At 35.0% G+C, this 27,708-nt stretch overlaps 2 protein-coding genes across 4 annotated transcripts in view; one reads left to right on the top strand and one right to left on the bottom strand.

The window, feature by feature from the left end:
* Positions 1-314: 314 nt before the first annotated feature.
* On the bottom strand, positions 315-24,303 carry LOC146000347 (uncharacterized). 2 transcript variants are annotated; one of them, XR_014443493.1, is made up of 4 exons: positions 24,155-24,303; positions 23,278-23,386; positions 3,928-22,000; positions 315-3,883 (listed from the first exon to the last, which is right to left on the bottom strand). XR_014443493.1 is itself a non-coding variant. In XM_083137882.1 (3 exons), the coding sequence occupies exon 1, from the start codon at positions 24,032-24,034 to the stop codon at positions 23,642-23,644; it is 393 nt and encodes a 130-aa protein (XP_082994008.1). In that variant the 5' UTR covers positions 24,035-24,301; the 3' UTR covers positions 315-3,883; positions 3,928-22,000; positions 23,278-23,641. The 2 variants fall into 2 exon arrangements, 1 of the variants encoding a protein (XP_082994008.1); XM_083137882.1 differs by having other exon boundaries at positions 23,278-24,301.
* Positions 24,304-24,557: 254 nt separating this feature from the next.
* LOC146000345 (pleckstrin homology domain-containing family D member 1-like) overlaps positions 24,558-27,708 on the top strand; it is a 97,722-nt gene continuing 94,571 nt past the window's right edge. For both annotated transcript variants that reach the window (XM_083137879.1, XM_083137878.1), the window contains exon 1: positions 24,558-24,898. In XM_083137879.1, coding sequence (XP_082994005.1) covers positions 24,786-24,898 — 113 coding nt within the window. In that variant the 5' untranslated portion in view covers positions 24,558-24,785. The remainder of the gene's footprint in view (positions 24,899-27,708) is intronic.

Here is a 27,708-nt window from a genome sequence, read left to right as displayed (position 1 = left end):
AATAAATATTGCAGTTTCTTAGGAAGTTGAAGTTACACTTATGCAATTTACAAATTAGACTTATGTATAAGTAAAGGTTTACGGAATGCATACAAACTTGGGGCAGGGGGGGGTACTGAACAGCACTAATCTCAAATTTTGTGGCTCATTGTAGGTTCCCTCATTTGAGGTTCCACTGAAGATGAAATATAAAATTGACTACATTTTACGCTTTTACCCACCAGACCGAGGAAAAAGAATAGTCAAGGTTCCACTTCTTCTATGTCACAAAAAAAGGTAAGAGTTGCTGCATAGGTTATAGAATCAAACTCAAATTAAAAATATTATAATTTTATTTTCCTAAAAAGAGCTTCAAACATAAAAATAAGTGCAGTATAAATTAATGACTAGTTTTAATATTGGATCTTTTCCATTCCCATGTTTGTACATTGAGCTCATAATTTACATTTCTCTGAATGTTATGAACAAACTTCAATGCTGTATTTCAAATTATGACTTAATAGATGATTAGCTTCTAAACAATTCAAACTCACTCAAATCAAACAAACAGCATTCAAACTCGCTCAAATCGAACAAACAGCTTATTATAAAATCAAGTAAGAAGTCTTAACTTGAACAGTTTGTGTTAAGAGAATATTTAATAAAATATGAAACTTCGTGACTTGCATCGTAATGGACATTCAATGTATACAATATGAAAGTTGTTTCAGAAGTACTGAACAGTTATTACATGTATGTTCACTGCAAACATTTTTGACAATAATTAGTCATTCAAAAAATTAATGAAAATTGTGAGAATCACCCGAATGTGTGTGGAAAACTAATGTTCAATGTTGCAATGGAAATACAGTTCTTCAAGCAACATTACAGGTAATTTAAAGAATGTCAAAGCAGGATTTAGATAAATACATGATGGCCAGATTCTTCATTGTGTCTTGGAAAGAACCGGGAAATAATGTTTTGATTTGTTCAAAAAGGAAAATTTAGATAAACTCCTGGGGAATGTTGGAACTGTTGAAGCAGTAAACATACAGTACAAAGTAATTTTACTAGGATATTTCTCAAGTTTCTTCTGCAACGACAGTATCAGGAATGAAAAGTTGCATGTAAACTTATCTTATCATCGATGTTTTTGCAGAACTGTATGATGGGATATTTAACACTGAATAGGTGTTTTTCTCACCCTGAAAGATACAACAGATATTTCTTATTAAAAATTAATCTTGTCAAGCCACTGTAGCTCAACAGTACCAATAGATTACTTTCTGTTGTCAAAAGTTTAAAAGAAAGTAAAAGTAATGAAAATTCCCTGTATCAATGTCAACCATTATTGAACAATTTACGCTTCTATTAAGATTTCGAAAATCTTACCTATGTACTATTTTTTCTTCAATTGTAATAGGATACATCAAGTTTCTATGGTACACTCAATGTACTTACAGCTTTCAAATTAAAAACAATGCATATTGTAAAAATGATATCAAAACAAACATATTTTGGTATCACAAAAAATCACAATTTATCCATTATATAGATAAATGGTTAGCAGTACGTAAAAAATATGCTAATTTCCATTATCAATAGCAATAGCTAACTAAAAAATACAGTGACAAACAAAATTGCCAATTACTGAAATATGATAATTCTAATTCATAAAACATGGGAGTTTTCAACCAGACAATACACATGTCTAAAATCAACTAAAACTCTGTACTCTTGCACAGAAGTTATAGAAAACAGATGACATTAACTTGGCATACGACCATTATAGTCACATATATACTCCTTTCTCTATTAAAATACCTCTAAAATTTTGTGTTTCAAGTTATCAGAAACCCCTCCCTGCAATTCCTTCCCACTGAACTTAAAAAAGAACCCACTTTAGTTTGTTGTCCTCGTCGTCTTCCTCGTCGCCGCCGCCGCGCCCGTCCTCGTAGTCTTCCTCGTTGCCGTCGCCGCCACGCCCGTCCTAGTCGTCTTCCTCGTCGCCGTCGCCGCCACGCCCGTCCTAGTCGTCTTCCTCGTCGCCGTCGCCGCCACGCCCGTCCTAGTCGTCTTCCTCGTCGCCGTCGCCACCACGCCCGTCCTAGTCGTCTTCCTCGTCGCCGTCGCACCCGTCCTAGTCGTCTTCCTCGTCGCCGTCGCACCCGTCCTAGTCGTCTTCCTCGTCGCCGTCGCACCCGTCCTAGTAGTCTTCCTCGTCGCCGTCGCGCCCGTCCTAGTAGTCTTCCTCGTCGCCGCCGCCGCGCCCGTCCTCGTAGTCTTCCTCGTCGCCGCCGCCGCGCCCGTCCTCGTAGTCTTCCTCGTCGCCGCCGCCATGCCCGTCCTCGTCGCTGCCGCTGCACCCGTCCTCGTCGCCGCCGCCGCACCCGTCCTCGTCTTCTTCCTCGTCGCCGCCGCCGCACCTGTCCTCGTCTTCTTCCTCGTCGCCGCCGCTGCCATGCCCGTCCTCGTCGTCGTCATCTACCTCGTCGCCGCTGCACCCATCCCAGTCATCTTCCTCATCGCCGCCGCCGCCGCACCCATCCCAGGCATCTACCTCGCCGCCAGACCCATCCCGTCGTCTTCTTCGCCAGTGGACCCGTCCCTGTAGTCTTCCTCGCCGCCGCTGCCGGTGGACCCGTCCCTGTAGTCTTCCTCGCCGCCGCTGCCGGTGGATCCGTCCCTGTAGTCTTCCTCACTGCCGCTGGTGAACCAGTCGTCCCAGTCATCTTCCTCGCTGCTACCGCCAGTGGACCCATCCTAGTCTTCTTCCTAGATGCTGGACCCATCCCAGTCTTTTCCCTCGCTGGCACCGGACCTGTTGCAGCCTTCTTGCTTCTTGCTGCCTGCCGCCATTGCACCCATACCAGTCTTCTGCCTCGCAGACGCCGGAGCCATTCCCATAAGTCTTCTTAACCGCCGCCGGTCCCATCCCTGTCATCTTCCTCTCCGCTGTTGGAAGCATCATCTTCAGTTTTCCTCACCGCCGCTGGATTCATTCTTGTCTTCAGTCTTCATTGCTGCTGCTGTCCCTGTCCTCTTCAGTCTTCCTTGCTGCCGCCAAAGGACACATGTTCATTATTAGTCTTTCTCCAAGCCACCACTCTACCAATCCTAGTCACTACCACCATCGGAACAACCCTTGTAGTCTTCATTGCCGTAGTTATTGGACCCATTCTCATAGCCCTCAAGTCTTCCTTGCTGGCCATTTTCTCATCGCTTGCCACCTTTGGACTCTCCATCTACCACTGCTGGGCTTGAACTAGTTTTCCCCTGGTGCCACTGGACTATTTCGGAATTAATTTTTTTTATAACTATATAGCTGCCACTTCTTGTTCTATTGCATTTTTGTTATCACCATTACCTTCATGTCAGTTTTGTCAGTTTTTAGTAGTTGAAATTATCAAATCGATGAACAGCCACATTTATTTTTTAAATTTTAGTGCAATAGTATTTGCGCAGAAAGTTCAAAGTATGTTATTACATCATTAATCTCCTTATGTCAATTGCCTCAGTTGAATAGACCATCTTGCATCTCTTCTTGTATACCAACACAATATGATCTGAAGCATTTGTAATGGAAATGTGTAACTCAATTGAAATTGCAGTTAAGATCAAATTGAACTTTCAGTTGTTCAACAGAAAATGTTCATGGTAGTATAGTGTGACAACCACATTTCTCTGCAAGTCTTCATTTAGAATGGCACATCAGTTCGCAATATCGATTCCTTGAGAATTCCTTATACATCACTCTCTCTAGATAGAACTTCCTATCACTGCCTCTTAGTAAAAATTGATTGTTTCGCTTGATAACTGCCCCTGTATGCTGGACGGTTTCACTTGACAACTGACCACATGGCGAATCTCCTTTGCAACCCATTCTCCTGGAGTAATACAGAACCTCGAATCTCCTTTGCAACCCATTCTCCTGGAGTAATACAGAACCTCATTCCTCAAAATTTCTCCCCTACCATGGTATACATCTGTAACGAGAACTTTTCCTGCGGAGGTGCACAAAGAAAGAAAAAGAGAAGCAAAGCCTGCCAATAGTTCATACATGCATGCAAAATAGTGCTACATATATTCAGAAAACATTGATGAGATCAGAATGAATGCAGACTACTTCAAGTCAAATATTTTACAAATATTTAAATATTTCGATAATGCTCAAGGCTTTTTCAGAACATAAAGTTAGTTTACAAAAGCTAAGCCATACCTGGAACAGGATTATGTGCCAATGTGTTATCTTATGTCTGGAAGTAGAAAATAGTGGGCCATACAAACTGCTAACATTTGCTAATGTTTTCGGCAAAATGTCTCATTTTATAATAAAATAAAATCTTCAAACCTCTTTTGTCTTCAACTTAATATCTGTAAAATATAGTTTGTCTTGTGTATTTTTTACATCCTGAAAAATAGTATAAAATATCCAATTCCCAAGTACAGAAAGAAACAAACCCAGGGACACTGGAAGTTGTTGCTTTCCTTCCATTCCAGCATTGCAAACTGCAAATAATATGGAAAAGACACACGACAGCACAAATGACAACGTAAGTTAACCAACAGTACAGATGTATAAAAATGACTGACCTTTTTCCGGTTATTGAATATTATAACAGAATATATTGAAATTTCCTGTATGGTAATGAGAGTGAAATTTTAAAATGTCTATCCATTGCATACCATTGGACATTATTAGATAGGTGGAAAAAAATGCACACCATTGGACATTATTAGATAGGTGGGAAAAATAAATTGCCTGATGTTAAATGTTGCACCTTGCATTAAGAATTACATATTTAGTCTAGTCAGTTGTTTGTTTCATATCTGAATATCACATTAACTGAAAAGATCACAAAAAGAATAAAACCTCTACGTACCAACAAGAACTTCCAGTGCAAATTACAATCTGTACAGTTGCATCCAAAAATGAAGCAAAAAATGAAAACTCAACTCCAACATTTTAACTTCTCACAAATAGGACATTAAAGACAGGTGGAGAAATTTCAGAGCTACTGCCTTACAACATGCTTTTCAAACCTTCCGTTACATTTTGAACACTTTTTTTTTTTTTTAAAAAAAAACAAGACCATGCTCAAGTTTGATAGTTCAAGTGCTATGTAACTAAGAGTAACAACAGCTTTCTTTCCTATGCAAGGCTCCGCACATTCAATAATGTAGGCTTTATACAATACTTTCAATTACTTTTCAAATTTACTGGTATTTTGCAGGACATATGCCCGTTAAGATACAACCCATGCACCTATCCAGAACAATATGCGTGTGTGATAAAATTGCGTTATTTGGCAACTTATATCCTAGCAGGCAGATATAATGAAGCCTTCAACATCAAAATTGAACATGTGGTGCAAATTCAAGTGTTAACTGCAATAAAGGTTTCCATGCTCTCATTACTTCTATACATAATTAACACACAAGTTATGTCAACGACTTGGCATAAACTCATAATACAGTTATCAATACAATTCCATGATGCTTAAAAGCAACGTAATTCCTAGTGAGACAATGCTAAATCCTCTATGTTGAACAATTTGCGTGCATGTTAAAAATAATTTTGTGGGTTAGAATCTTAAGTTTAGAAGAATGGAACATCAAAATATGAACTACACACCAAGTTGCCCAAAAAATGTTGTTACCTCAGTACACAGCAAGTTCAATTCGATGCTATCCACTTGTGTCTTCATTACTTATTCCTCTTGCTATCTGTGAAATAACTCAGCCATACTCGCAACTACGCATTCACATGCAAACGTACAGAAAATCACAAAGCTATCGGTTTTTAACAGAAACCAAATGAATGATTACATGAGCTTGCATATTGAAGAAACCAGTGTCATGGCAATGCAACCACTTTTACCTACAGAAATTAAAGGAAACCTTTGTTACAGATCTCCAATTTGTGTGTTGTAACATTTCCTAGAAGACTAAGGAAATTCCTCAAAATTATCAACTACCAACCAGTAGTGAAAATTCTACATGAAAAGTGAAAGTAAAAGAGGTTATACAATCTCAATGTATCTCATTCCTTCTGTTGCAGTTATAAGCCTAGATGAAAATGCTATAAATAGAGTTTTAGGGAAAGGGGAAAGATGTTCACATATACTTGTACTAATAAATTCATGGCTGTACCAAAAACTATGCTAGAAACAACCTGCGTACTTGTGAACTTACATCACAAGTGATCATGAATAGTCAATAGTGATTTCATTAGTACATGTACATATTTTCTAATTTTCTGGCATGCTACTACATAATCACATAATGGCTTTAGTCAAAAATTCAAATAAAATCAAAGTTTAACATTTTCAAAAGTAAAAACCAGCACTCACGCACAACAGAATGGTGAATTTTTCAAAAAATCTTGATACATGAAGAACATAAAAATCCAAGAAATACCTAAGTACGTAGATGTGATTGTTAAGGAATTAAAATAGCAGGTCACCATACTACTGGGGGAAAAATCATGTGAGATCATTAAGTACAATAAAGTGAAAATCTGAAAGCAACCAAAGAATAAAATAAATCAATTCCTACTTACAAAATGCCACACACTCCCATAGACTCCAAACGGAAAGGCACAAACGTAATTCTTACTGTTGTTAGGGAATTGCATACCCCATTCCAACCACAATGTTTACAGTGCTGACAATAGTAGTGAATGTTTATGAATACCTAGAGAACACTGAAAATGCTTTAGCTAAAGAAATAAGTGTTCGTCAAAACAAAAAAAAAACAGCTCCCTAAAAATTCCATGCACACCATATTTCAAAGACTTCCAAAATATATACAAAACAATGTGTGTATGTGTGGGGGGGGGGGGGGGTAAAAAAACTTCTCACATCATTCTATATATTAGAATATCTAACACGAAGCTGCAAAAGCAACATCTTCACATATATCCTTTGCTAATATCTATTGAAAGCAGAAAATAAAAAATTAGATAGTTTACTGCAAGACTTGCATTCCAAACTACCACCACCAAATTCCTCCAACAATGTCACCTGTAAATTCATACACAACACATTATTAAACCCACCAGGAACAACATTCCGCAGTTAAAATGAACTTCGTCAAATTACTGGACCTACATTTCAGATACATACATTGGGAGATACAGAAAACATTAGGAACATGGAAGAGATTATTTAGTTTGAACATTTTCAGAACTAGAACCAAGAATGAAAAATTTGCATACACTAAAAGGGTAGTACGATCTTCCATTACCAGGCACTTTTGGCTTAGTGAAGTAAAAATGATGAACTACAAGACAACAGTAAGCCACAACTAGCAGAACCGTTTAATTGTGATGTGTAAAAAAAAAGTAAGGATGCGATAGTTGGCAAATGCATATAAAAAAAAAAATTCCATAAAAACATCAAGTAAAGCTCAAAACGAGGCATTATACAGACTTTATACAATTTAAATACTTCAATACAAATAATGCACCATCGCTCATGCTGTAAATAATACTTATACAAGTGATCTCGATAGAAAAGCACAGAAATTGAAACACTTCCTACAACATGATCACACGTTGCAAACAAGAAGTTTGTGAAATTAAAAATTTAAATTTCCATCCCGGGTTTATCAGGAACACAAGCATAACTAAGGCACCTCAGAAGGCCAGATTCACAAACTTATAAAACACTACATTGCATGCTCCTGGGGTGAAATGTTTACTAACAATTTAACAATGTGAATGTTAGGTATAACCAAGATATGAAAATCTACTTATGGCACAGCAATAAAATCACTCTTAAACCATAACATAGGTATACACCTTGGGTGCACAACCAACATTGTTTCATGAACCACGATTAATAACAGAAGGATATGAAAAGCATTCACACCATGTATTAGGATATTTAAAGCAAGAATTTCTCCAAAACTGAAAGTAACAATAGAAAAATTTACTAACCTCGGCAAATTTAGGCATTTTTCAATAAAGAAACATCATGCCACCTTACAAGAAATTACAAGCATTAGTAATGACCCACTTCTATGCTGTAGACGCAATACAAGTTTTCAGGATTAGTAAAGATACAGAAGACAGACCACGGTTTTCTGTACAGCTAACAGCAATTGGCCTACAACAAGCATTCAACCTTAATTTTAAATGCATTGGTTCAACATAGCAAAAACGGCAGAAAGGTGACTAGAAAATGGAAATTCCAGTCTGGTATAAGATCCCATCCAAAAGATAAGACTTGTTGAAATTACAGGAATATTACAAATGTGACAAAGTGCATACTCACTACGTTTCCGCTTCCATATGATTATTTTATACTGAACAGGAAATGAACAGTTAAATATTTCCAATAAGCTCCTCATAGTTCCACCCTGAACTATTTCAGCAAAAAAAATAACATTACAGATTTTTACACACAGCTGTGACTATCACACGAAACAATGTGTATTCATGCTATTAAGTCATCAAGGAACAGTGCTCTTCACATCTCCCAACAATCTACTGCAAGAATACAGTGCAAACACGAAAAAATACAATGAAAAGATAATTGTTGAAACATTCTCAAAGTAACAAATGTATGGATAAAATAAAGTTGGAACAGTAAATTAATATCATTGTACAAGTAAAGTTAAACGAAAGCATAATTTACGTATTAGTCTGGCATGTCGAGAAACTTAAAATCATATACTCCCTGGATTGTGACGTAACCTTTCACCTTTTACTACGAATACTGACAATGCATGCTCCGATCAAAAGGTACACAGCAGACACTAGCGTCAATACCTAAAGCATCTATGGAGGGGAAAGCCGAAGGAAAACCTACTAGTTAAAACATCTTCACGTCTTATCTTCAACTGATTGAAAGTCAAGATTATATGCAATTTACAAAGGGAGTATGATTACAATTATTGCAAAGGATGTTATAAATACTAGCTCCAAAGCCAATAAAATAGTAAAAAGGAGGTGAACAATGTATACACAATTCCATTAGCCACAAATCAATCTCAAATTATAACCAACAACACATTCCTTCAGATAGTACATTTCTATAGACCCTACAGCTTTGAATTTGCATTCAAAATTATGAATTCACCACCAAATGCATCAGGCAGGAAATAAAAAATCACGATACCAACACAAAAAACTACAAATATCACCCTATTCAGCAGTGCTTTTCAAACAATTGCACAAAAAACTATGTTAACCAACAAAATCTAAATACATTGCTAAATACATAACAAGCAATGCATACTGTTAAGTCAAAAATCCACAAATATGAAAACTTCCAAATTTGGGAGAGACTACACTTGGAATTATCACATACGTACTTACTACGTGGGAATTTCAACATGTTGAACCCAAAACGATTTACGCGAAAATCTCAAATGACAAAACATTTCCATTTTCAAATATCCATCTTGCATACTTGACAGAAAACTTCAATTTTCAAATATCACTCAAGATCACATTTTTCTTCATTTCAAAGTACAGTATCCTAGAATAAAATGTATCAATGTAAGACTCCAATAGAGAAAATACAGAAATACAATTTCAGTCTTCTTTCGCAATACGGCAAAATCATCAATTATCACCTAATAGGTGTAAGATTTGATGTGAAATATCATAGAACTATATAACGTAGTAAAATTCAATTGCTCAATAATTAGTGAATTAATTTGCGTTTGAATTAACAATGCAAGAGAATATTAAAAATATCGAAAATACTCCCTGGGGTACGTTCAGTCTACTTTGGAACTCTTCTCGACATTCACTTAAAATGAATGTGTTTCTTCCCACTCATGGTTCGGTTCACTTCAATCAATGGGTGGCAACTCCGTAAATTTTGTGCTAAATTTTATGCAGAACCTACGGTCAAATACAGCAAATTCAATACAAGTTATACTCCCAACGTATAAAAACTCCACATCACATTCATAAGGTTGATTTAAAAGCAGTAAGATCACGTACTCTGAATATTAAGCTTAAATGCAATTGTGTGTCTGGGAAAAACAATCAACTCCGGCATGAAATAGCACATGCAGGATTTAAATTTACAACAGCATTTTCTATTAATTTTAAGGGTATTATTAATCAAACGCTACTCCCTGATGCAGGTTCCATCGGAGCAACTTGTATCCGCGTTCCTTTCGGTAAAGTCACAACTTTTACATCCACATCTTTGATGTCTATGCCTGAATAGTGATGAACTTCGATCTCTGCCAACTCAAATGAAATTTGAAAACCAGGATCATGAACCATAGAAATAATGAGAGCCAACAAAACCTACTACAGCTTTGCAGCTAACCAGGTCTCTACTGCAAGCTGTCCACAGCGGGGAATACCCATATGCAAAGTGGCCAGCAGCCTGAAAAATATAAACAACAATTTGCCCTCCCCAAAACCAACATGTGTCCACTAATCTTTTACATTTATATACAATGGGATTATGTTGCAATATGTTAGCTATTGTTTTTGTATTACGAAATATATTAAAAAAATCATGAAAAATTGTAGTAGATAATTTATCATGTCAAGAAATATGAAATTCTTGCATTTTTGATTTTCATCAGATTTAATCAAATAAAACTCATTATCAGTGGTTATATAACCATTACAAAATATAACTGCTTGTGTGGTTAAAAGTTACAAATTGGTAATTTCTTCCAACACACATGACAACACGAGATTCATACACTGCACACAAAACATGCTTTTAAGAAATTCACTCACTCAGATTCCTGGAGCACAATGTTCAAGATTGGAGAAATTTCAACTGATCCAAGTAATTTAAAATTATAAAGTGGTTCTCTTCCATGTCTTGTCATTAATTACCAGCAAAATTACTCTTATTCATCAAGCTCAACATGACTCGTTTCAGAGACCACAGGGTAGTGACAATTTCGTATCTCGTATTTGGGACTGGCCCACAAAAGGTAGATGCAATGCTCTGTAGGGGGAAAGCAAAACAGCCAAAGAAACCTACAAGTTCACCTAGAAGCAGCCAATTTTTAAATTTAATTGCAAATCTAATATGATTCTGTATCTTCACAATAGACTAACAAAGGTGTGAACACAAAATTATTTGCAGAAATCCCTATGAAACTCATAATTCAACGTGTATATTAAACTTTTGCCAATGTAAACACATTATGACAGCAAGGTAATCAGATCTAGTGTATAAATCTCAAGCAATAGCAGCAATTTTCCATTTTGCCAACATATATATGGAAGTAATAAGCCTCAATTCAGAACCTCTCATCATACTCACTAATCCAGCATTGGTTTGCTCTTTGCAAACCTCTTCATATTGGAAAATTATTTCTACGCTTTCCAAACTATTTTCATTATCCAGTTAGGAGGTGCAGCTTTGGAAAAAGATTGCCCTCAGCAGGCACACCCGAATGACTGACTGACAACTGTACCCACTCTCCTGACCCAGTTGCCTGAAACAAATTTCTACACTGAGACCAGAAGTATACATACTGTACAAATATTCTAATTATGTTCTGTAACAAAATCAGTTGACTAGTGCAAAAGGTCTTTAAAATTATGAAAGTTATATTGTGGTGAATTGCATGAAAAATAATATTTACTAGTGATCTGACACGTCGCTACACTTTAAAAAGGGAAACAAATTTCAACATGAAAGTGGAGAAAATTGAAAATCTATACAATATACTCCCTGCAGGAAAATTCCATTCTTCATATATATTAAAGAAGCTCTCAACTTTTCAAACTGTAATGTTTCTTCATATTATGCGGCAGTCGTGAACATTTCATTTCAACCAACTTAAGATTTGCTTTCAATCATTCAGTCTCCAAATATCAGCAGTTCGTACAGAACCATTTTCTTCATGTGTATAATATACAGGACCTATTACCAAAAGGTAAATTCAAGTAAATAACAGGCAGTACAATGTATGAAGTTTAAAAAAAAAAAAACTAAAAATAAACTAATGTTGCAGGTTTTGTTCATGAATTACATGCAAAAGGTAATTTTTCATGTTTGATAAAAATATTTTAAGTCAACTTTGTACACAAATAGGAGAAATAGTTTGGAATTTAGAGAACCTTTGTTCATAAAATATTTTGCTATCCCTTGATCAAATAGAAGTTATTTTCAACTATGATCACTAAAATGATCCTCCCAAAGAGGACACATTACATGGTGTAAATTAGAGCAAAACATTAATTCAGATATTTAGTGAAATGATGAAGTGTACATTAAGACTTATGAAAAGTTAGTTTTCCAGATACATGTATTACTCCCTGAGAAATGGTATCCATTTGCGCAATTCCATCAGGTACAAATCATAGGACCTTTTGAAGCTTTTTACAAATCCCTTTCGAGTACACAGCCCTACTGCTATATATATATACACATCTGGGCACACTTCTATTACTGGCAAGGAGTTACTGTAGAAAAATAAAAATAATGACCAGCACATTTATCCATATTTGAATGCATCTGCTGAGCATTGTAAATGTTAGGTTTAGAATTATACTCCTCATGGAGCAATGAAATATAAATGAAAGATGAATATAAATGAAAGTGAATTTATTTTGAAAAGATGGACGAAAAATTCAAAGAACTGAATACTCGGCAGATATTTCAATTTCATATTTTTTGAGTGGACGAAAAATTCAAAGAACTGAATACTCTGTAGATATTTCAATTTAATTTCATTTTAAAACAAGAATATGAGTGTCAATATTTTGATTGCTTTTTCGTTATCATGGAATTATAAAGAATATGTACTACTCCCTGAGGTGGTTAGTTTTTGTTAATCTGCATTGCAACAACGGTCTTGTTCCAGTATAGTATTCCATTCATTTCTGCTACATTACATATATGGATCAACTCATTTTATTATGAACGTGTAGTCTGCTCACTGTGGGAAGATAAGAGAAAAAGATCTGCCCTAAACAGTGGAATGAACTTCATATCTGACGTGGATTGCCAAACTTCATGTCAATCGTCCCTGCCACAGCTCCTCTTCCCAAAGCCGGCCATATATGGTGGGAATGTTCTCTCCTTTACCATAATCAGTACCCATTAACTTCGTATAGACTCCAGTTCTCTATTTACTTTAGGTTCTTCGATACTTATGGAAACTATGTCGATTCTCCAATAGGCTACCCTCTTGCCGTAAAACAGGAAGTATGCTTGGATATCTGGAGAAAACAAAAATATATTTGCCCCTCCCAAAATAGCCCATACAGGTTACATTGAACCCTGAATATTTCCTACAATTCAAGATTCACAACGGATATTTTTGAAAAATATAGTGGTTAAAAACAATTTAATTGATATTTCCAGCAACTAATAAATCAGCCATTTCTTTTTTGTTTACTCAATTTACAATTTAAATGTTATGGAAACAGCATAGCTCTCAAATTTAGGTATTTTACCACCTAATCTAATCCTACGAGTTGCTTAAGTTTGTCAGGAAATTATTTGCTACAACTTCTATTATTCATAAAATCCGACAAGTCCAGGTTCATCAAGTGTATGACAATTCCAAATCATTACATAGAGGCATCCTAATAAAACGAGACCCTTATACATACTCACTAATCCACCACACGTGTTCTGCAAGAGCCACTTTATATGGGGAAAATATTTCTATGGCATCCAAACTTTCTTTCCTTCTTTCTACTAAAGATTATATATATATATATAATTTTTTTTTTTTTTTGCAGCTCCATACCTTGCACAAAATATGCCTGCAGTTCTCACACCCAAATAAATAAATTCCTACAGTGAGATCCAAGTATGTATACCGCACAAATAATGCAATTACTATATACATATATATATATATATATATGAAAAGTTTAGAACCAGGAGAAATTCATAAATCTTTAAAAAATTGTTTAATTTCTTGAACCATTAAATGCAAATAAGACTTTTTGCTGTTATTTGAAGTATAGATTAAATATGAACATTTCTGATATATTAAGAAAGAATCTACAATATATACTCCCTGTCTTTCCGTTCTTCATATATTGCAACGGAGATCTTCAATATTTCAAACTGTAAATGTTCCTTCTCACTGCGTACCAACATTTCATGGGTCCGAGTTTGAAGGCATTCCTTTAGTTTACATTTGCTTCCAGCAATTTCATCTCCAAATACTTGTGACAATACAATTTTCTTGCTGTGTAATATCAGCATCTCCATAAATATAATGAGGACCTATTACCAAATGGTAAATCAGTGTAAACAATAGGCAATACATTGGTTCAGTGTTACACTTATAAAAGTGAAGAGAGTTTTGCAAAGTCTCATGACTAAATGAACACAAATTTGTTCTAAATTTTTCTAAGAACTATATTTTTTTTTTTTTAAAATTTTAAGTTCCGGTTTAAACTTTGATGCACAAGCAAAATGCACTTTGCAACAAAATAGTAACTCTTTGCACATTATAAAGATTCTTGGTTTTCAATTAACAAAATTGTTAAGATACACGCTTTACTCCCTGAAAAATATCAATTCCTGGACTTCCAGCAGGCACAAATACCCTTCACAGGACCACATAAAAATTATATTTTCTTGGAGATTTGATTTTCCGCCAAGTGGAAAGGAGTGCATGAATGAGATTCGAAGGACCATATAAATATATAGTTTTATCGAAATTCCATTTTCTGCTGAGTGGACACTAGTACCAACACATTTGGAGCAGCCTGCATTCTTCGGTCAGTAGTTATTCACTGTGGGCAAAATAAGAATGACAATAATAGCAATCTTTGTCATCTTCTGATCAATCCTTGAATAGCAAAATAATTAAGAGAGTTGTTTGAAAAATCAAAATTCATTTTGTAGATATTAATTGCAAGTGCCAAGAACGTGATCTTAGCAACTGAATATTTCTTTTATTATGTCCAAAATAATATATTGACTGATGCTAGCAACTGAATATTTTTTATTATGTCCAAATAATACTTCCACTGAACATGTGTAAAGATTTTACTTGAAATTATAAAGAGTACATCCTACTCCCTGAAGCAAAGTATCCTTGCACAGGTCGTTCAATGTCGTACTTGTCAATGGCCTCCCATGCATGGTCCAATGATAGTTTTCGGTACAATGGGATGAATGTGGGGAAATAAAGAGAAATATCTACCCTACACAGTAGAATGGGCATATCTTGCGAGTTTTCATGAAATTACTAGTAAGACTGGTATACCAAATATCCGTTTCACTCTCGTAACAGCTCCCTCTTCGTAGTAACAGATTTAGTTTCACGTGTAGCTTCACATATTAGGATAATGCTTCCCCTTTAATTTGTCAGGCAGGATGTCCTTCAACAGCAAGACCACAGCATTCCTGGGTAAGGTTACGGGTACCATTTCCTACTTGCTTCTGGTTCTTACTCAAGCTGTATTCTGCTTCTCGTGTAGAATATTATCGTTGACCCAGTTAATGTGAGGAGTGGTTGGCTATCTGCAGGAAAAAAAGATACTTGCCCCTCCCTATATATCACCCACATACGTTGCATCCAAATGAATTGAAACACTATTTTTGTTATTCATGATAGCAATGACTTCAGACATATTACAAGTGGTTACTCTTCAATTCAGTCTTAATACATGTAATAAAAATAGCCTGTAGATATATTAAGCATTTCTAGCAGGTTCCAATATCTAACTTCTTTGAGTTAGTAATTATTTTCCTTCACTCAAATGAACAATTCATACTTTGACTTTAATGTACTTTACGCCTACCTTGGCCGTCAAGTACAGATTATTTTGGTTCATTGCACCTTACAGCCTAACAATGTGCCTTTTTTTCTGAGAATAAGCTTTTTTTTTTTCCTTCTTTTCATACATACTTGTGAAAAGGGTTGCAGGTACAGGTTGGAGACCTCTCCTGGAGAAGTATTGTTGTGTGAAGGTGTATTGAGCAAGTAAGATCTTTTACCACATGAGGAAATCATTCAATATTCCACAAAACCTTCATTCTTTGTAAACCATTTACCCATGTGAATATATGGTGAATGCAGGCATGGTATTTTCTTGTGGATTTCCCATCACTTTGATAAGGAGTTTCACAGGACAGGACAGGAACTGTACAACAGTCATTTTCACTGTTCGCACATTGCCAAACTATTTTCAACTACAGTAAGCCCAATATAAGAAATGCAGAATATATCCCATGCATATAGAAGAAGTGTCCTCTACAATGCAGTGTGTTTGAATTCAACCAATAAATGCAAGTTACTTTTGGTTAGCACATGCATGAAGTTTCCTTGATATTCTAGTTTTGTCCTATCATATTAAACGTTCTTAGCAGTATTAACATGTGCATTGACATCAAAGTGTACAGGAAGTCAAAACTAAATATTGATATTTGTGTACTTAAGAAAACCAAGCATATGGTACTCCCTGAGCAATCGACTTCCTCTGTGGCCCACTGGTAGTGTGATGCTCCTCAATGAAGGATATTCCCAGCCAAAAGGAGAAAACAGCTTGGATTGGAACATTCCATGGGACCGTAGCCATGGCCTGGTTATTTTACTGTGGGTGGAGAACAAGGCAAGAGCCAATACATACAAATACCCACCCTCTTTTAATCAAAAACTCTTCAAGTATAGCAATTTGGAATACAATATCACAGATATCACAACCAAAACTTTGCAAGGGCTATAAGTGAATCTCCTGTATATATTAATCCATTGGTTACTTCTGTGATATTACAAACAAGACTGAACATTTACAAGTGAAGTTAAATACATATATCAAAGAGTTACCTATTATCTAAGTCTTTAAGGGTACTATACTAAACTTGTGCATATTGAATTTTAGTATGCCATAAATTTTAAATATACATTCCTACTACAAGGAGAAGAGTTTACTCCCTGGAAAATTTGTCCCCTCCAGTCCATTCTCCTAGTTTGATGCAGGCCGTTTGACATGGTGGACTACCCAATTATCCATTGGATACACTGGACTTCAATTATAGAGACACGCTTCTGCTTCATTTTGCAGGCAGCATGGGCATTGTTGGATGGCATTTACTAAAGGGGAAAATAGAAAACCAGGCAAAAATTTCTGTAAACTTCCTAAAATGCAACTATTCTGATTCAGAGAGCATCATGTCTTCATATTTGGATTTTAAAATCACTTTTTAGATTTCCAAAAAAGATCAAAACAGCAGACTAAAACAATTTAATTTTGATTTTTGCACATTAGAGACTAACAATTTAAAAGACAAAAAAACCTATGCAAAGTTGGGAAGGTGAAAGATACTGGCGATAGGATTACAATGAAACATGTTCTACTCCCTTGAATAAATTTCCTTGGATGAAAAGCAGATGTTTCTCGTCTCTGTAGACATATTGGGACCGAAAATACTGATGTACGTCATGCTGGTTACTTGTTATACTTTCACCACTTTTCAGGTTACTTAGTTTCACGGCCTTCCAGGTGGGTTCAAGGTACATCTGTCGAGAAAGAGCACATAACACCCTACCATATTCATGTTGCATAGCGTCATGCCAAATAGTTTTCAGACTGGTTGTTGAAATTAAATGCATTGATCAAGATAAAAGAGCAGAATGTACTAATTAAAATGCAAATCACAAGTTTAAAAAATAGCCGCAATGCAAATCACAAGTTTAAAAAATATATCCAAACACGCAGCAAACTTCAATGTGACAAACCCAAAGGAATAAGGTATTCACATTTCAAAGGAACCATTCAATCCTCAATGTATACTTACAAGAGGCAGCACTTTGTGCGCTCGAGATGGAACAGTGTATGGGACTAAAAGTAGGCCGATTCACGGACATTTTGCCTGGTAGGTTACGCATAATACCATTATTCAAGTTCCAACTTACTTATGGTCTATTCCATCATGAGTAATATTCCAAACTCAAGTTTCCACATACTAAATTGTCTTTACTTAGAAGCATCGCCTGCTCGGTCTGGTATACCATTTCAGTTGGTTCCAAATGCCTGGTAATACCTAGTGTCGAATACAGGATTTCATGTCAAAATATTGTGAACACTCAACATGGAAGGATAATGAAATACAATAATTGACACATGTACAGATTTCCAAATTTACATAGTATCAGCATACAAGGACCAATTTCATTATTTGCGAATAATTATGTTCATAGCAAGAAAAAAAAAGCTAAGATTCCATTAATTTTATAGTAATTATTTAAAAACTTTCCATCAAATTGAGATTTGAAATTTTTTATTACTCCCTGATTTGTAACGAAAATCCGCTTATCGTCCAAATACACAAGCATCGGTACCAGCTACCGGATATATATATTTGGAGAAGTCTCTTACTCCGTGCACAGACGTCTTGCTGGCGAAACAAGCTCTATGGGACAAGAGGAGGAAAAGAAAAAAAATCCTCATGGTGATAAGACAAGTACTAGACAACTGCAGACACACATTGAATATCTGACTTCTTTCTGCATTTGTCAATCCACTTCATGCATATTGCAAATTAGGTTCACCATTCCAAATTGCTGTACAATGGAAAGCAATGGCATTACTACAGAGAAATTCTGTCTTATCTAGATTTAGTGCTTAACATTAATTAAATAATGATTTAGAACTACAATTTTGCCGAATACACCATAATAAGGATTACTCCCTGAGAGATGGTTTCCGTAACAACGATTAGCAGATTCCATAACGTGACCATTAGTAGACCTCTCCTCCGCCAGGAAAAGTGGTGTAGGATAAACACGAGCCATGAGGTGGTATATGTACTTCACGCACTGGGACTGGGATCTTCGAAGTTATTGCATTGGGATCACCTCGAAAACTGAAATCACCAATAATTCACAATACACTATCCAAGCTAATCGAACTACTGTATGCAATTTAATTACTAATTTAATGAGAAGTCAAACTCATTACAAGTTTTGACAGTACATAGAGATGTTTCAAAATTATTACTTAGGTGATATTGATTTGCAATAGTTGACTAGAATCATGATTGAATATAAATATAAAAAAGGCATGTAATCAGGTTTAAAAATTTAAAAAGTAAAAAATCACAATTTACTCCCTGGAAAATCGCTTCCATAGTATAACTCTGGACAGGCTATTCCCGTATCTCTTGTAGAAGCCATAACCGTGCCTTTTAGCGAAATGTACAAGAAGAAATTCAATTTTCCTGTAACTGCGATGATGAGTGTATTTCTGGGCCAAATACCGTTTCATTTCTGTGGGGAACAAGATAGCACATCACAGAGCTTTCCTGCTGTAAGCAGGGTAAAACATTTACTCAAGTTTCTTTATATCAATCTCAGAACTACTTTCAAAAATTAGTAATGACTTATTCCATGTGCAAATTATTTCCAGAGATAACTGAAGTATGATTACAAATTGAAAACTTCAAACACAATTTACTCACTGAAGACTGTTCCAGCTGCATGGTTGCCTACGTGGGACAGCTTCTATGCACAGACACATGAAGTCTACCTGAAGAACAGAACATCCTACCAGGAAACAAATTGCACATTGCAGAGAACCAGCATATTAAAATTCAACATGTATGATCAGTGGTAACTTGTTACATCGTGCATCTTTAAGAAACATTTACTGGAGTAGGAAATTAAATCAGCCAAGCTTGATACCAAATAGAGTAAATTCATGTCAGCTACTACGCAAATCTAAAATTTAATGACAAAAGGTTTAACATCGCATAATAAAGTATTTCCATAAAAACTGGTATTACTAAGTCAGCACAGCAAAGCATTTTAAAACTGAGCATTCCTACATGTGCACAAAGATTTTATTCGATACATCAGAGGTGGTCAAAATAGGGTGAAAAATAGGGTACTTCCTACTATGTAACAAAACTTCTTGGCTTCACTACAGCAGACCGCATACTGAAGCAAGGATTTCAGTTGTAACCCAAGACACTCGATTCACTAGGATACCGCACGTGGAGACCTTCCTTACATTTCGGCTGGTCAGGCAAGATTAACTGGATAAAAAGAAGCCACAAAAACCTTCCCATCTACAATATAGTAGTCATTAATCATGTATTAGAAAATAAGCAGTATTTTTTCATAGAGGTGAATCATTAAATGGCAATTATTTTACCTCAAGCAGATGTTAAGATTTCATATGAATTGAAATGCAAATGTCATGATCAACATTAAAACTGGTGTGTTGTAACATCCAAACACAACACAATTCATATTCTTCAAATAAATCCATATTTCAACAATCACACGTCCGTTCAAATAAATCCATATTTCAACTATCACACGTCCGAAGACTTCACAATAGTTTCAGATTTCCAACTTGTTACATACAGTAACAATCTACGACTGCCTTTCATATTTTTATCTTATACTCTAATGCTCTCAAAACACACACATGCTCCCAAGATTTGGATACATCCATACTCTATATTATAAATTGTTGGGTTTGGTTTAGCTTTTAATTTGTATTGAAGTAGAAAAACTCTTCCATGCATTAACAAAAAACTACTCCCTGCAACAGGTCACCTCAATGTTACTGCATGTCTACCACCCATTAGCAAATAAGCCTTCTACTATGGCAGTACACTAGAAGCACACTGCGTGTGAAGAACCATCAACACATGGATAAGTATAAGTACCATGCTTCTGACAAACTGCACAATTGTTTCGAATTCTCTGTAGGGGAAGATAAAAACCAAATGCCAGAAAATCTATTCCACAAAGAGGAAAGTTCACATTCTCACGCAACATTCAGGTTCTAAGAGTGATGAATTATAACGGGTGCAACAGTACTATAAACATGGTACTACTTCCTAGGCACTGGAAATATCTAATCTAGTGTAATAATTCACGATTAATGCCACCTTATCTTAATGTAATTTAAAATATTTAGATGAAAGCAGCACCTTTGTATAGAAACAATCCTCAGCCATAGCAGCAAATCCTTTCCAGCCGTTAAAAGAAAAACAAAATTTTTCACATACAGCAAGATAAATAGATCTTGTAGCAACTACATCAAAAGCAGCATACTTGCACTGGTAAATAATCCGATCCTTTGCAAGCTTGTTACGAGCAATTACACTTTGACCAGACATTTTGTCAAGAAAACTCATTCAGTTTTTGGACGACAAACATCTGTCCAACAAATGTTGTGAAAAAACACCTCGTAATGTAAAAGGAAGGTCTAAAGTTCCATTCCGTTATGCAATCTATGGTAAGGTGTGCAAAAACTGTTCCATCAACAGCATTTAGGTAACATATAACATGATAAAACATGTAAATGAAATGTCCCATGCAAGAGTAGCAAGCACATAGCAGGAGCACCAGCAAAACTATAACGATGGATCGGTTTACATTTGGTTGGAAAAAACAATTATTCATTGACAGGTCATTTTAAATTATGACTGAAGTTGTCATTTGGTTGATCCTGTAGTGCAATCCACAAAGACTAATTGCTTGTGAAGAACTAAGTTGCTCTAAATGGATTGAGATTCTCATGTTTGGAAAAGCCGAAACAATCACTCCATTGTACTGTATTAAACACTGAAAATGTGGGTAGGATTGCAATTTTGAGACAAATTTGGCAGCCGATAAAATGCATTGAAACACTACACAAAAATTACATTTAAAAACACATGCAAATTACGAAAATAGGTAAAAAAAAATTGGGAGAAATTTAAAGAATATTTCTCGTGAACACACGTATCACACCTCATTGCAGTGTGTGTAAACTGCATGAATACACAGATATATGGGAAGAGTCAATCAAATGAAAATTGCAATTATAGAAAAAACCGACTAGAAGCCTTCATGCAAGTTACTAGTCAAAAAATTAAAGTTCAACAAAAAAAAAAGTCAATTCACATTTGGTTTATATGTGTACTCCATGTAAATCTAGCTCTTTGGGGGGAAAAGATCCTCAAATGAAAGATACCTTCCATTGCCCGAACATATACTATACCCATGCAAATACTGGCAAGGTGACGGCTTCCCTTCGGAGTGTAGACTTATAGCAGCCATGTGGGTGGACTCCAGATTCTTCAAGCTGTTCTGGACCACAGTTCTAATGAGAATAATGATCACTCGATCAGGACCAGTATACACTTTACTAGAGATAAACACACATTTCATTGTGGCCTCCACAGGCAAAAACTTGCACCAATTACAACTGCATAGCTGGAAAGTTTTAGTCAATTTCTTAAAGCATTTACTTACAAATTACAACAGCAGTGTCATAATTCTTTCACATTAAATGCAGTTATTACTCCATAAGGTAGTGTAAAAATTAATATCAATGTTTGGTGCAAGTATAGTGGTAACATTTTGATCCTCACAGAGGTATAATTTAACAATACAGGGAATTTCTCCAATTTGTTTGAAATTTCGGATACTTACTAATTTGGGTCTCCTAATCACGAATCTGCACTTAAAATTTGGGGCTCACATATAGAAATTCCAGAATTATGGCTAGCCCCCCCGGACCACTGGCGCTAGCCCCACAAACCAGTGGCGCGTGGTTAGGTTAGGAAACAGTTAAATTTTAGGGTAGCAGTAATATCAGGAATATATATATTTCGTTCTTTAAGTATTCGAAATGGAAAATCTTGCGATAAATAATGAGCAATTGTGCATTGTCAGTTGCGATGACTGACCCTCTTATTTTGCAAGTTTGACCGTGAGCGCCAAATTTTAACTTCAGATTCGTGATTAGGAGCCCTACTTTAGTGAGTATACCAAATTTCAAACAAAACTGAGAAATTCCCGGTATTGTAAAATCGCTCCCTTACAGATATCGTATAACCTTAACCTACATTCAGTTCCACATCATTCCCCACCATACGGAATACAAAATCAACAGAGGAAAAATTCAGATACAATTATAGATTTTTATCGATTTTTATCCACCAGATATTATTTTCAACTTGTTGTAGTAAAGTACGTTGAGTAACTACTTGAATATACTGTCTATTATCTACTTATAGTGCACTAGATTTATACTAAAATTCAACTTTAGTGAATGAGGGAATACTGTAATTGTCTCAAGTCTTCATGAAATCACAATCTTTATAATTATTGCTGGTAATCAGACAAGGAACTGAATATGGTTAATTTTTTTAAGATAACCAAAGGGTTTAGTGTTGCACAAAGTTTCAGGATTATCTTGTGAATTTGTAACACAAACAATTAAGGAACTGTTACTTTATTACAGTGACTTACAAAAATCTGCTTAGATACTAAGCATATCACATTTTGCATGATTTAGCAAAAATGTAAAGATTCATTATGAATCGATTATGATACTTTTTATAAAAAAATCGTATGTACTTTGATATTACAAACCAATGTTTCATCCTCCGGGACAGGTTGCTCCTTTTACAGTGTTACACCTGTGCCCAGTAGAGAATGCCATCACAGGGGCGAGGTTATTGTGCCTTCTCATATGGAGAGACTGGAATGAAAAAACACTTCTATAACAATGTTCGCTGAATGGCTCATTTCTTGAGATCATAAAAAAAATTAGCTCATTTCTTGAGATCACAAAAATAAATTCATGAACCTTTATGCATAACGAAATTTAAATTCCATGCAACCTACTAGGCTATGCGATCAAATGCACACTGCAGGCTGTATCTTTAAAGAAAAATTCCACAGGAACTGAAAATTGAATTTGGCAAACAATATAAAGTCCTACTTAGAATAAACATTATCTGCTTATTGGGCGTTTCACCTCTTTCAGCATACTCATGAACGTATTCAAACTATCAATGTCTTCGCTTGTTTTCTCGTCCCAGTCACATCTTTGCGTTGCACTATCGCATTTTGTCACAGTGTTACACTTTGCTTCTTGCCTTGCAAGTTCAGACTTTAACATAAGCCACCTTCTCAAACGCTCTTGTTGCTTCTTTTTCAAATCAGTTTCTGCCTTCGACAGTGCACTTGATAAAACTGCTTCAACTCTAAGGTTCCGATTGTACTTTCTTTTGAACGAAACTTTCTTGCACCGAAGTTTCGAAATCCATGTAGACAATTCCTCAGTTTGTCCATTTAACGCATAGAATGGCCTTGTGGCTGCACCTCGTTTTAAAGCCACTCCCATGTTAGCAACAGTACTTTCTACGAAACAAATTATTCTTCAATCACTTTTGATATTACCATTAAGAATAGTAGTTTATAAATTTTACTATTCTAAATACATGGATTTCACTAAGAAACACACCTGACGATAACTTGAGACAGCAATGTAGAAATCAAGATGGCGTCCACCAAAGCTGCGATTCAGAATTCCTGACGTGGCCTTGAGAACACCAACACACACCACACGGAGTAAGAGCGGTTCTGTGTACAACTGCGCACAAAACGAGGGCAACTCTCTTTTATATACTTCACTCGCATGTAGCATTCCTCCGCGGAACTTTAGAAAATAGTGCCAAGTAATGTCGTATATTTCATTATATGTAACGTAATAAGTTTCAGAAAACGTTAATAATTTACTTGTATTATAATATTGTGAGCATTCAAAGTATTTGTAAGTCTATTTATGTCTATAAAATAAATGTAGTTTCAATGACGTAAATTTCATACATCTGCGCCTGCCGCCTGCTGCCGCCCGCCCTGGAAGATTCCGCCATTTTTATTTCTGACTCTTGTTCTCACGTAACATTAAAATCCAATCATACACCCTCTCCCTCCAAATTCCGTCACGCCAAGTATTGGGAAAGCCAAGCAAGGCTTGACTAAAATATCGTCAACACATGATGATTGTTATGTACGCGCGTTTAACTTTTACCATTAATGATTTGTAAACATACATACGGTGTCTTCTTGAATGTGTATATGTTTATTTTGATATGAGAATGAGTGAATGTAGTGATGAATCTTTCAATATATGTACAAAAGTGCAGATGAGTGGAATTCTATTCAAGAAATCTTTCGCGCACCACTCAACCAAGTGGTCGAAAAGGTACGGAGCCATCGTTATTTTCTTTGTACTATAAATAAACTCAATTAACCCTCCCATATTGGTATGTCGCAATGCGTGCAGAGGTGGTCGCAAAGCAAGGTGAAAAATCAATATCACAAACATCTACGTCTATTAAAGAAAAATTGAAAGGAACACCTTGTAATTTTTTAAATATTTGTGATTACTTTTACGTACATATTTGTTACAAGTTCGATTGGTGGCGAAATTCCAAGAGTGAAATTAATTTTATTGCAATTACCGAACACTAGCCCTATCTCTATGCTATATTTTTGTCAAAATTGCCACTAAGCTGCATGTAAGATACACGGAAAAAACCGTAGTAGAATCGATTCCATTCATAGCCATAAGCCAAAATCTATTCGTATATATTCCCACTATATGTTCAAGAAACTTCATTTTGATGATCAAATAACGTGATATTGAAAACGATATTCATGTCTGAAATGATGTCCCCAGTAGTTAGTGTATCCTAATATAACAGTTATTTTTTTAGTAGGTATAGGTATTTCAGACAAAAATTGAAATATTGCAAACATTTTGTGTACATATTTTTATTTTTGTATGGTGATGTTTCTAAGAACATTGAAATCAAATTGTACTATATTTTTGCATTTTTTGCACACGGACCATAAGTAAGACATTATATTTGAAGCTAGGTAAATCTAAAATTAGCATATTATTGTGAAACAGTTGAAGCTTTTTCTGTTTGTGTACCGGTTTCCACTAAAAACATTTATTTCAATTAACTACTTTCTTGATTAACTATTACCTTTTCTCGACTTCACAAATACTTTTCTTCATTTCCAAACATAAGCAGTGCAAGAGAATAACAAACATATGATGCTAATGTGTGCATGTCACACTCTTACATGTGCAGTCAAATAATGATATTCCATGCATGAAATTTAATAACAGATAATATGCTACCTCTACATCAGTTGTTCTTGGTTCTGATGTTAATTCCCCCTTATCTTGTTAATTATAAAATAAAGCCTACATTTATTTTCAGTCTTGTTAATATGTATCTCACATATAACCAGATAATAATTGGTGTGGTACTCATATTAAATTTTAGTTGCCAGAAATTTATGTTCCCAGTTAATAGATTTCCAGATCAAATGAAATTATTGATAATATATTTGCAGATCAAATGAAATTATTGATAATATATTTGCAGATCAAATGAAATTATTGGTAATATATTTGCAGATCAAATTAAATTATTGATAATATATTTGCAGATCAAATTAAATTATTGATAATATATTTGCAGATCAAATGAAATTATTGATTTATCAGCAATGAATTACTTCTCTTCTTGATTATGGCTGTTACAATCATGTAAACAAACACAATTTTTGTTGCAACGTTTTGGGAAAACACTTTTTCCTTTCATCAGACCTTTATTTTTAGTTTGATTAATTATACAGTTATAACAGTGGGATAAATTTAACAAAAAGAAGCAGTTATACAATCAATCTTGTCAATGATGTTACATAATAATAATAATAATAATTTATTTCCGTAAACCTGCAATACATAGGTATGGAAAACGTCAAGGATTACATGTGTATTATTGAGAGTTTTTCTACAAATAGTTTAAGATACATGATTGTTAAGAATATCATACACATATTACTGAACAGAATTTCATACATGAGGGCATAGCCTATATGTTACAACTAGTACAAAATAAAGTGTATATATATATATAAATATATATAATGAGTAAATATAGTGTAATGACATATAAAATTAGAGGTATCATTAGTTAATTTCTAGACCTGGATTTTCTAAAAATTCAGTTAGACTATACAGTGCTTTGTTTAGCAAATACTATTTTATAGCTTTTGTCTGTTTAATTTGGGGTGTGAGTATTTTAATATTGTTTGGGAGATTATTATAGTACCATATTCCAGAATTCAGTGGTGTGTTTTTTGATAACTGCAGTCTGTTTTGTTTTAGGTGGTAGTCATTTTTGCTTCTATTGTTATGGTCATGTATTTGGTAATTCTTGGTCACTAGACCAGTAATTAAAACAAATAAGATGACTTTGTATATGTATAGAGAGAAATCAGTCATTATTCGTTGCTCTTTAAAAGTTTCTTTACAGGAAGTTCTATAACCTAATTTAAACATAATTCTCAATGCCCTTTTTTGAAGTCATAGTATTCTGGAGATCAAACATAGCAAATAAACTGTGAAACAAGCAATCTGTTTTTGTTATTATTTTATTATTATTATTTGAAATAATTATTTTATCAAATTTTAATTAGGGATCCCAAATATTATCAGGCAATTCAAAATCATCTTCTCTATTACAGATTCTTGATCTCTTTTGTTAGCTATATTGCCTGTATTGGCAATAGATATTGTAGTCTATATTGCCATTCTCGTCATTTAATTTTTTAGTGTTCGTCCGCAATGAAGAAGCCTCCTAGACATTCAAATATATGTCTCCCTTTACTCTTTGTAAAACCCTTCTAATTTTAAATTTTAATCATATGCTTCTCCTTGATGATGTGACCTGACAAACCCATTCTTCGGTTTAAATTTGTAATGTCTAAATCATGAAATAAACCTACAATGCAAATTTATTTTGTACTAACAATATATCCTGTATGACACTGTCTATTGCAACTTGAGGTTGCTTAATGACAATAAAGCATTCTATTCCATTCTAATACATACAATCAATAAAAATTATCAATGAAGATATGTCATCCTGAGGTGACAAATGTATTATGTTCAAGCCACCAGTTTTAGAAAATAATCAAGTAATGACTACA

Source organism: Lepisma saccharinum, chromosome 16 (assembly GCF_977018435.1).
Source record: "Lepisma saccharinum chromosome 16, izLepSacc3.1, whole genome shotgun sequence".
Taxonomy (NCBI): domain Eukaryota; kingdom Metazoa; phylum Arthropoda; class Insecta; order Zygentoma; family Lepismatidae; genus Lepisma; species Lepisma saccharinum.
This window is presented reverse-complemented; position numbering and strand designations above follow the sequence as displayed.

Bases quoted from the DNA above. Each gene is read 5' to 3' on its own strand.
- LOC146000347 (XM_083137882.1), bottom strand. From the start codon at position 24,034: ATGGGAGTGGCTTTAAAACGAGGTGCAGCCACAAGGCCATTCTATGCG.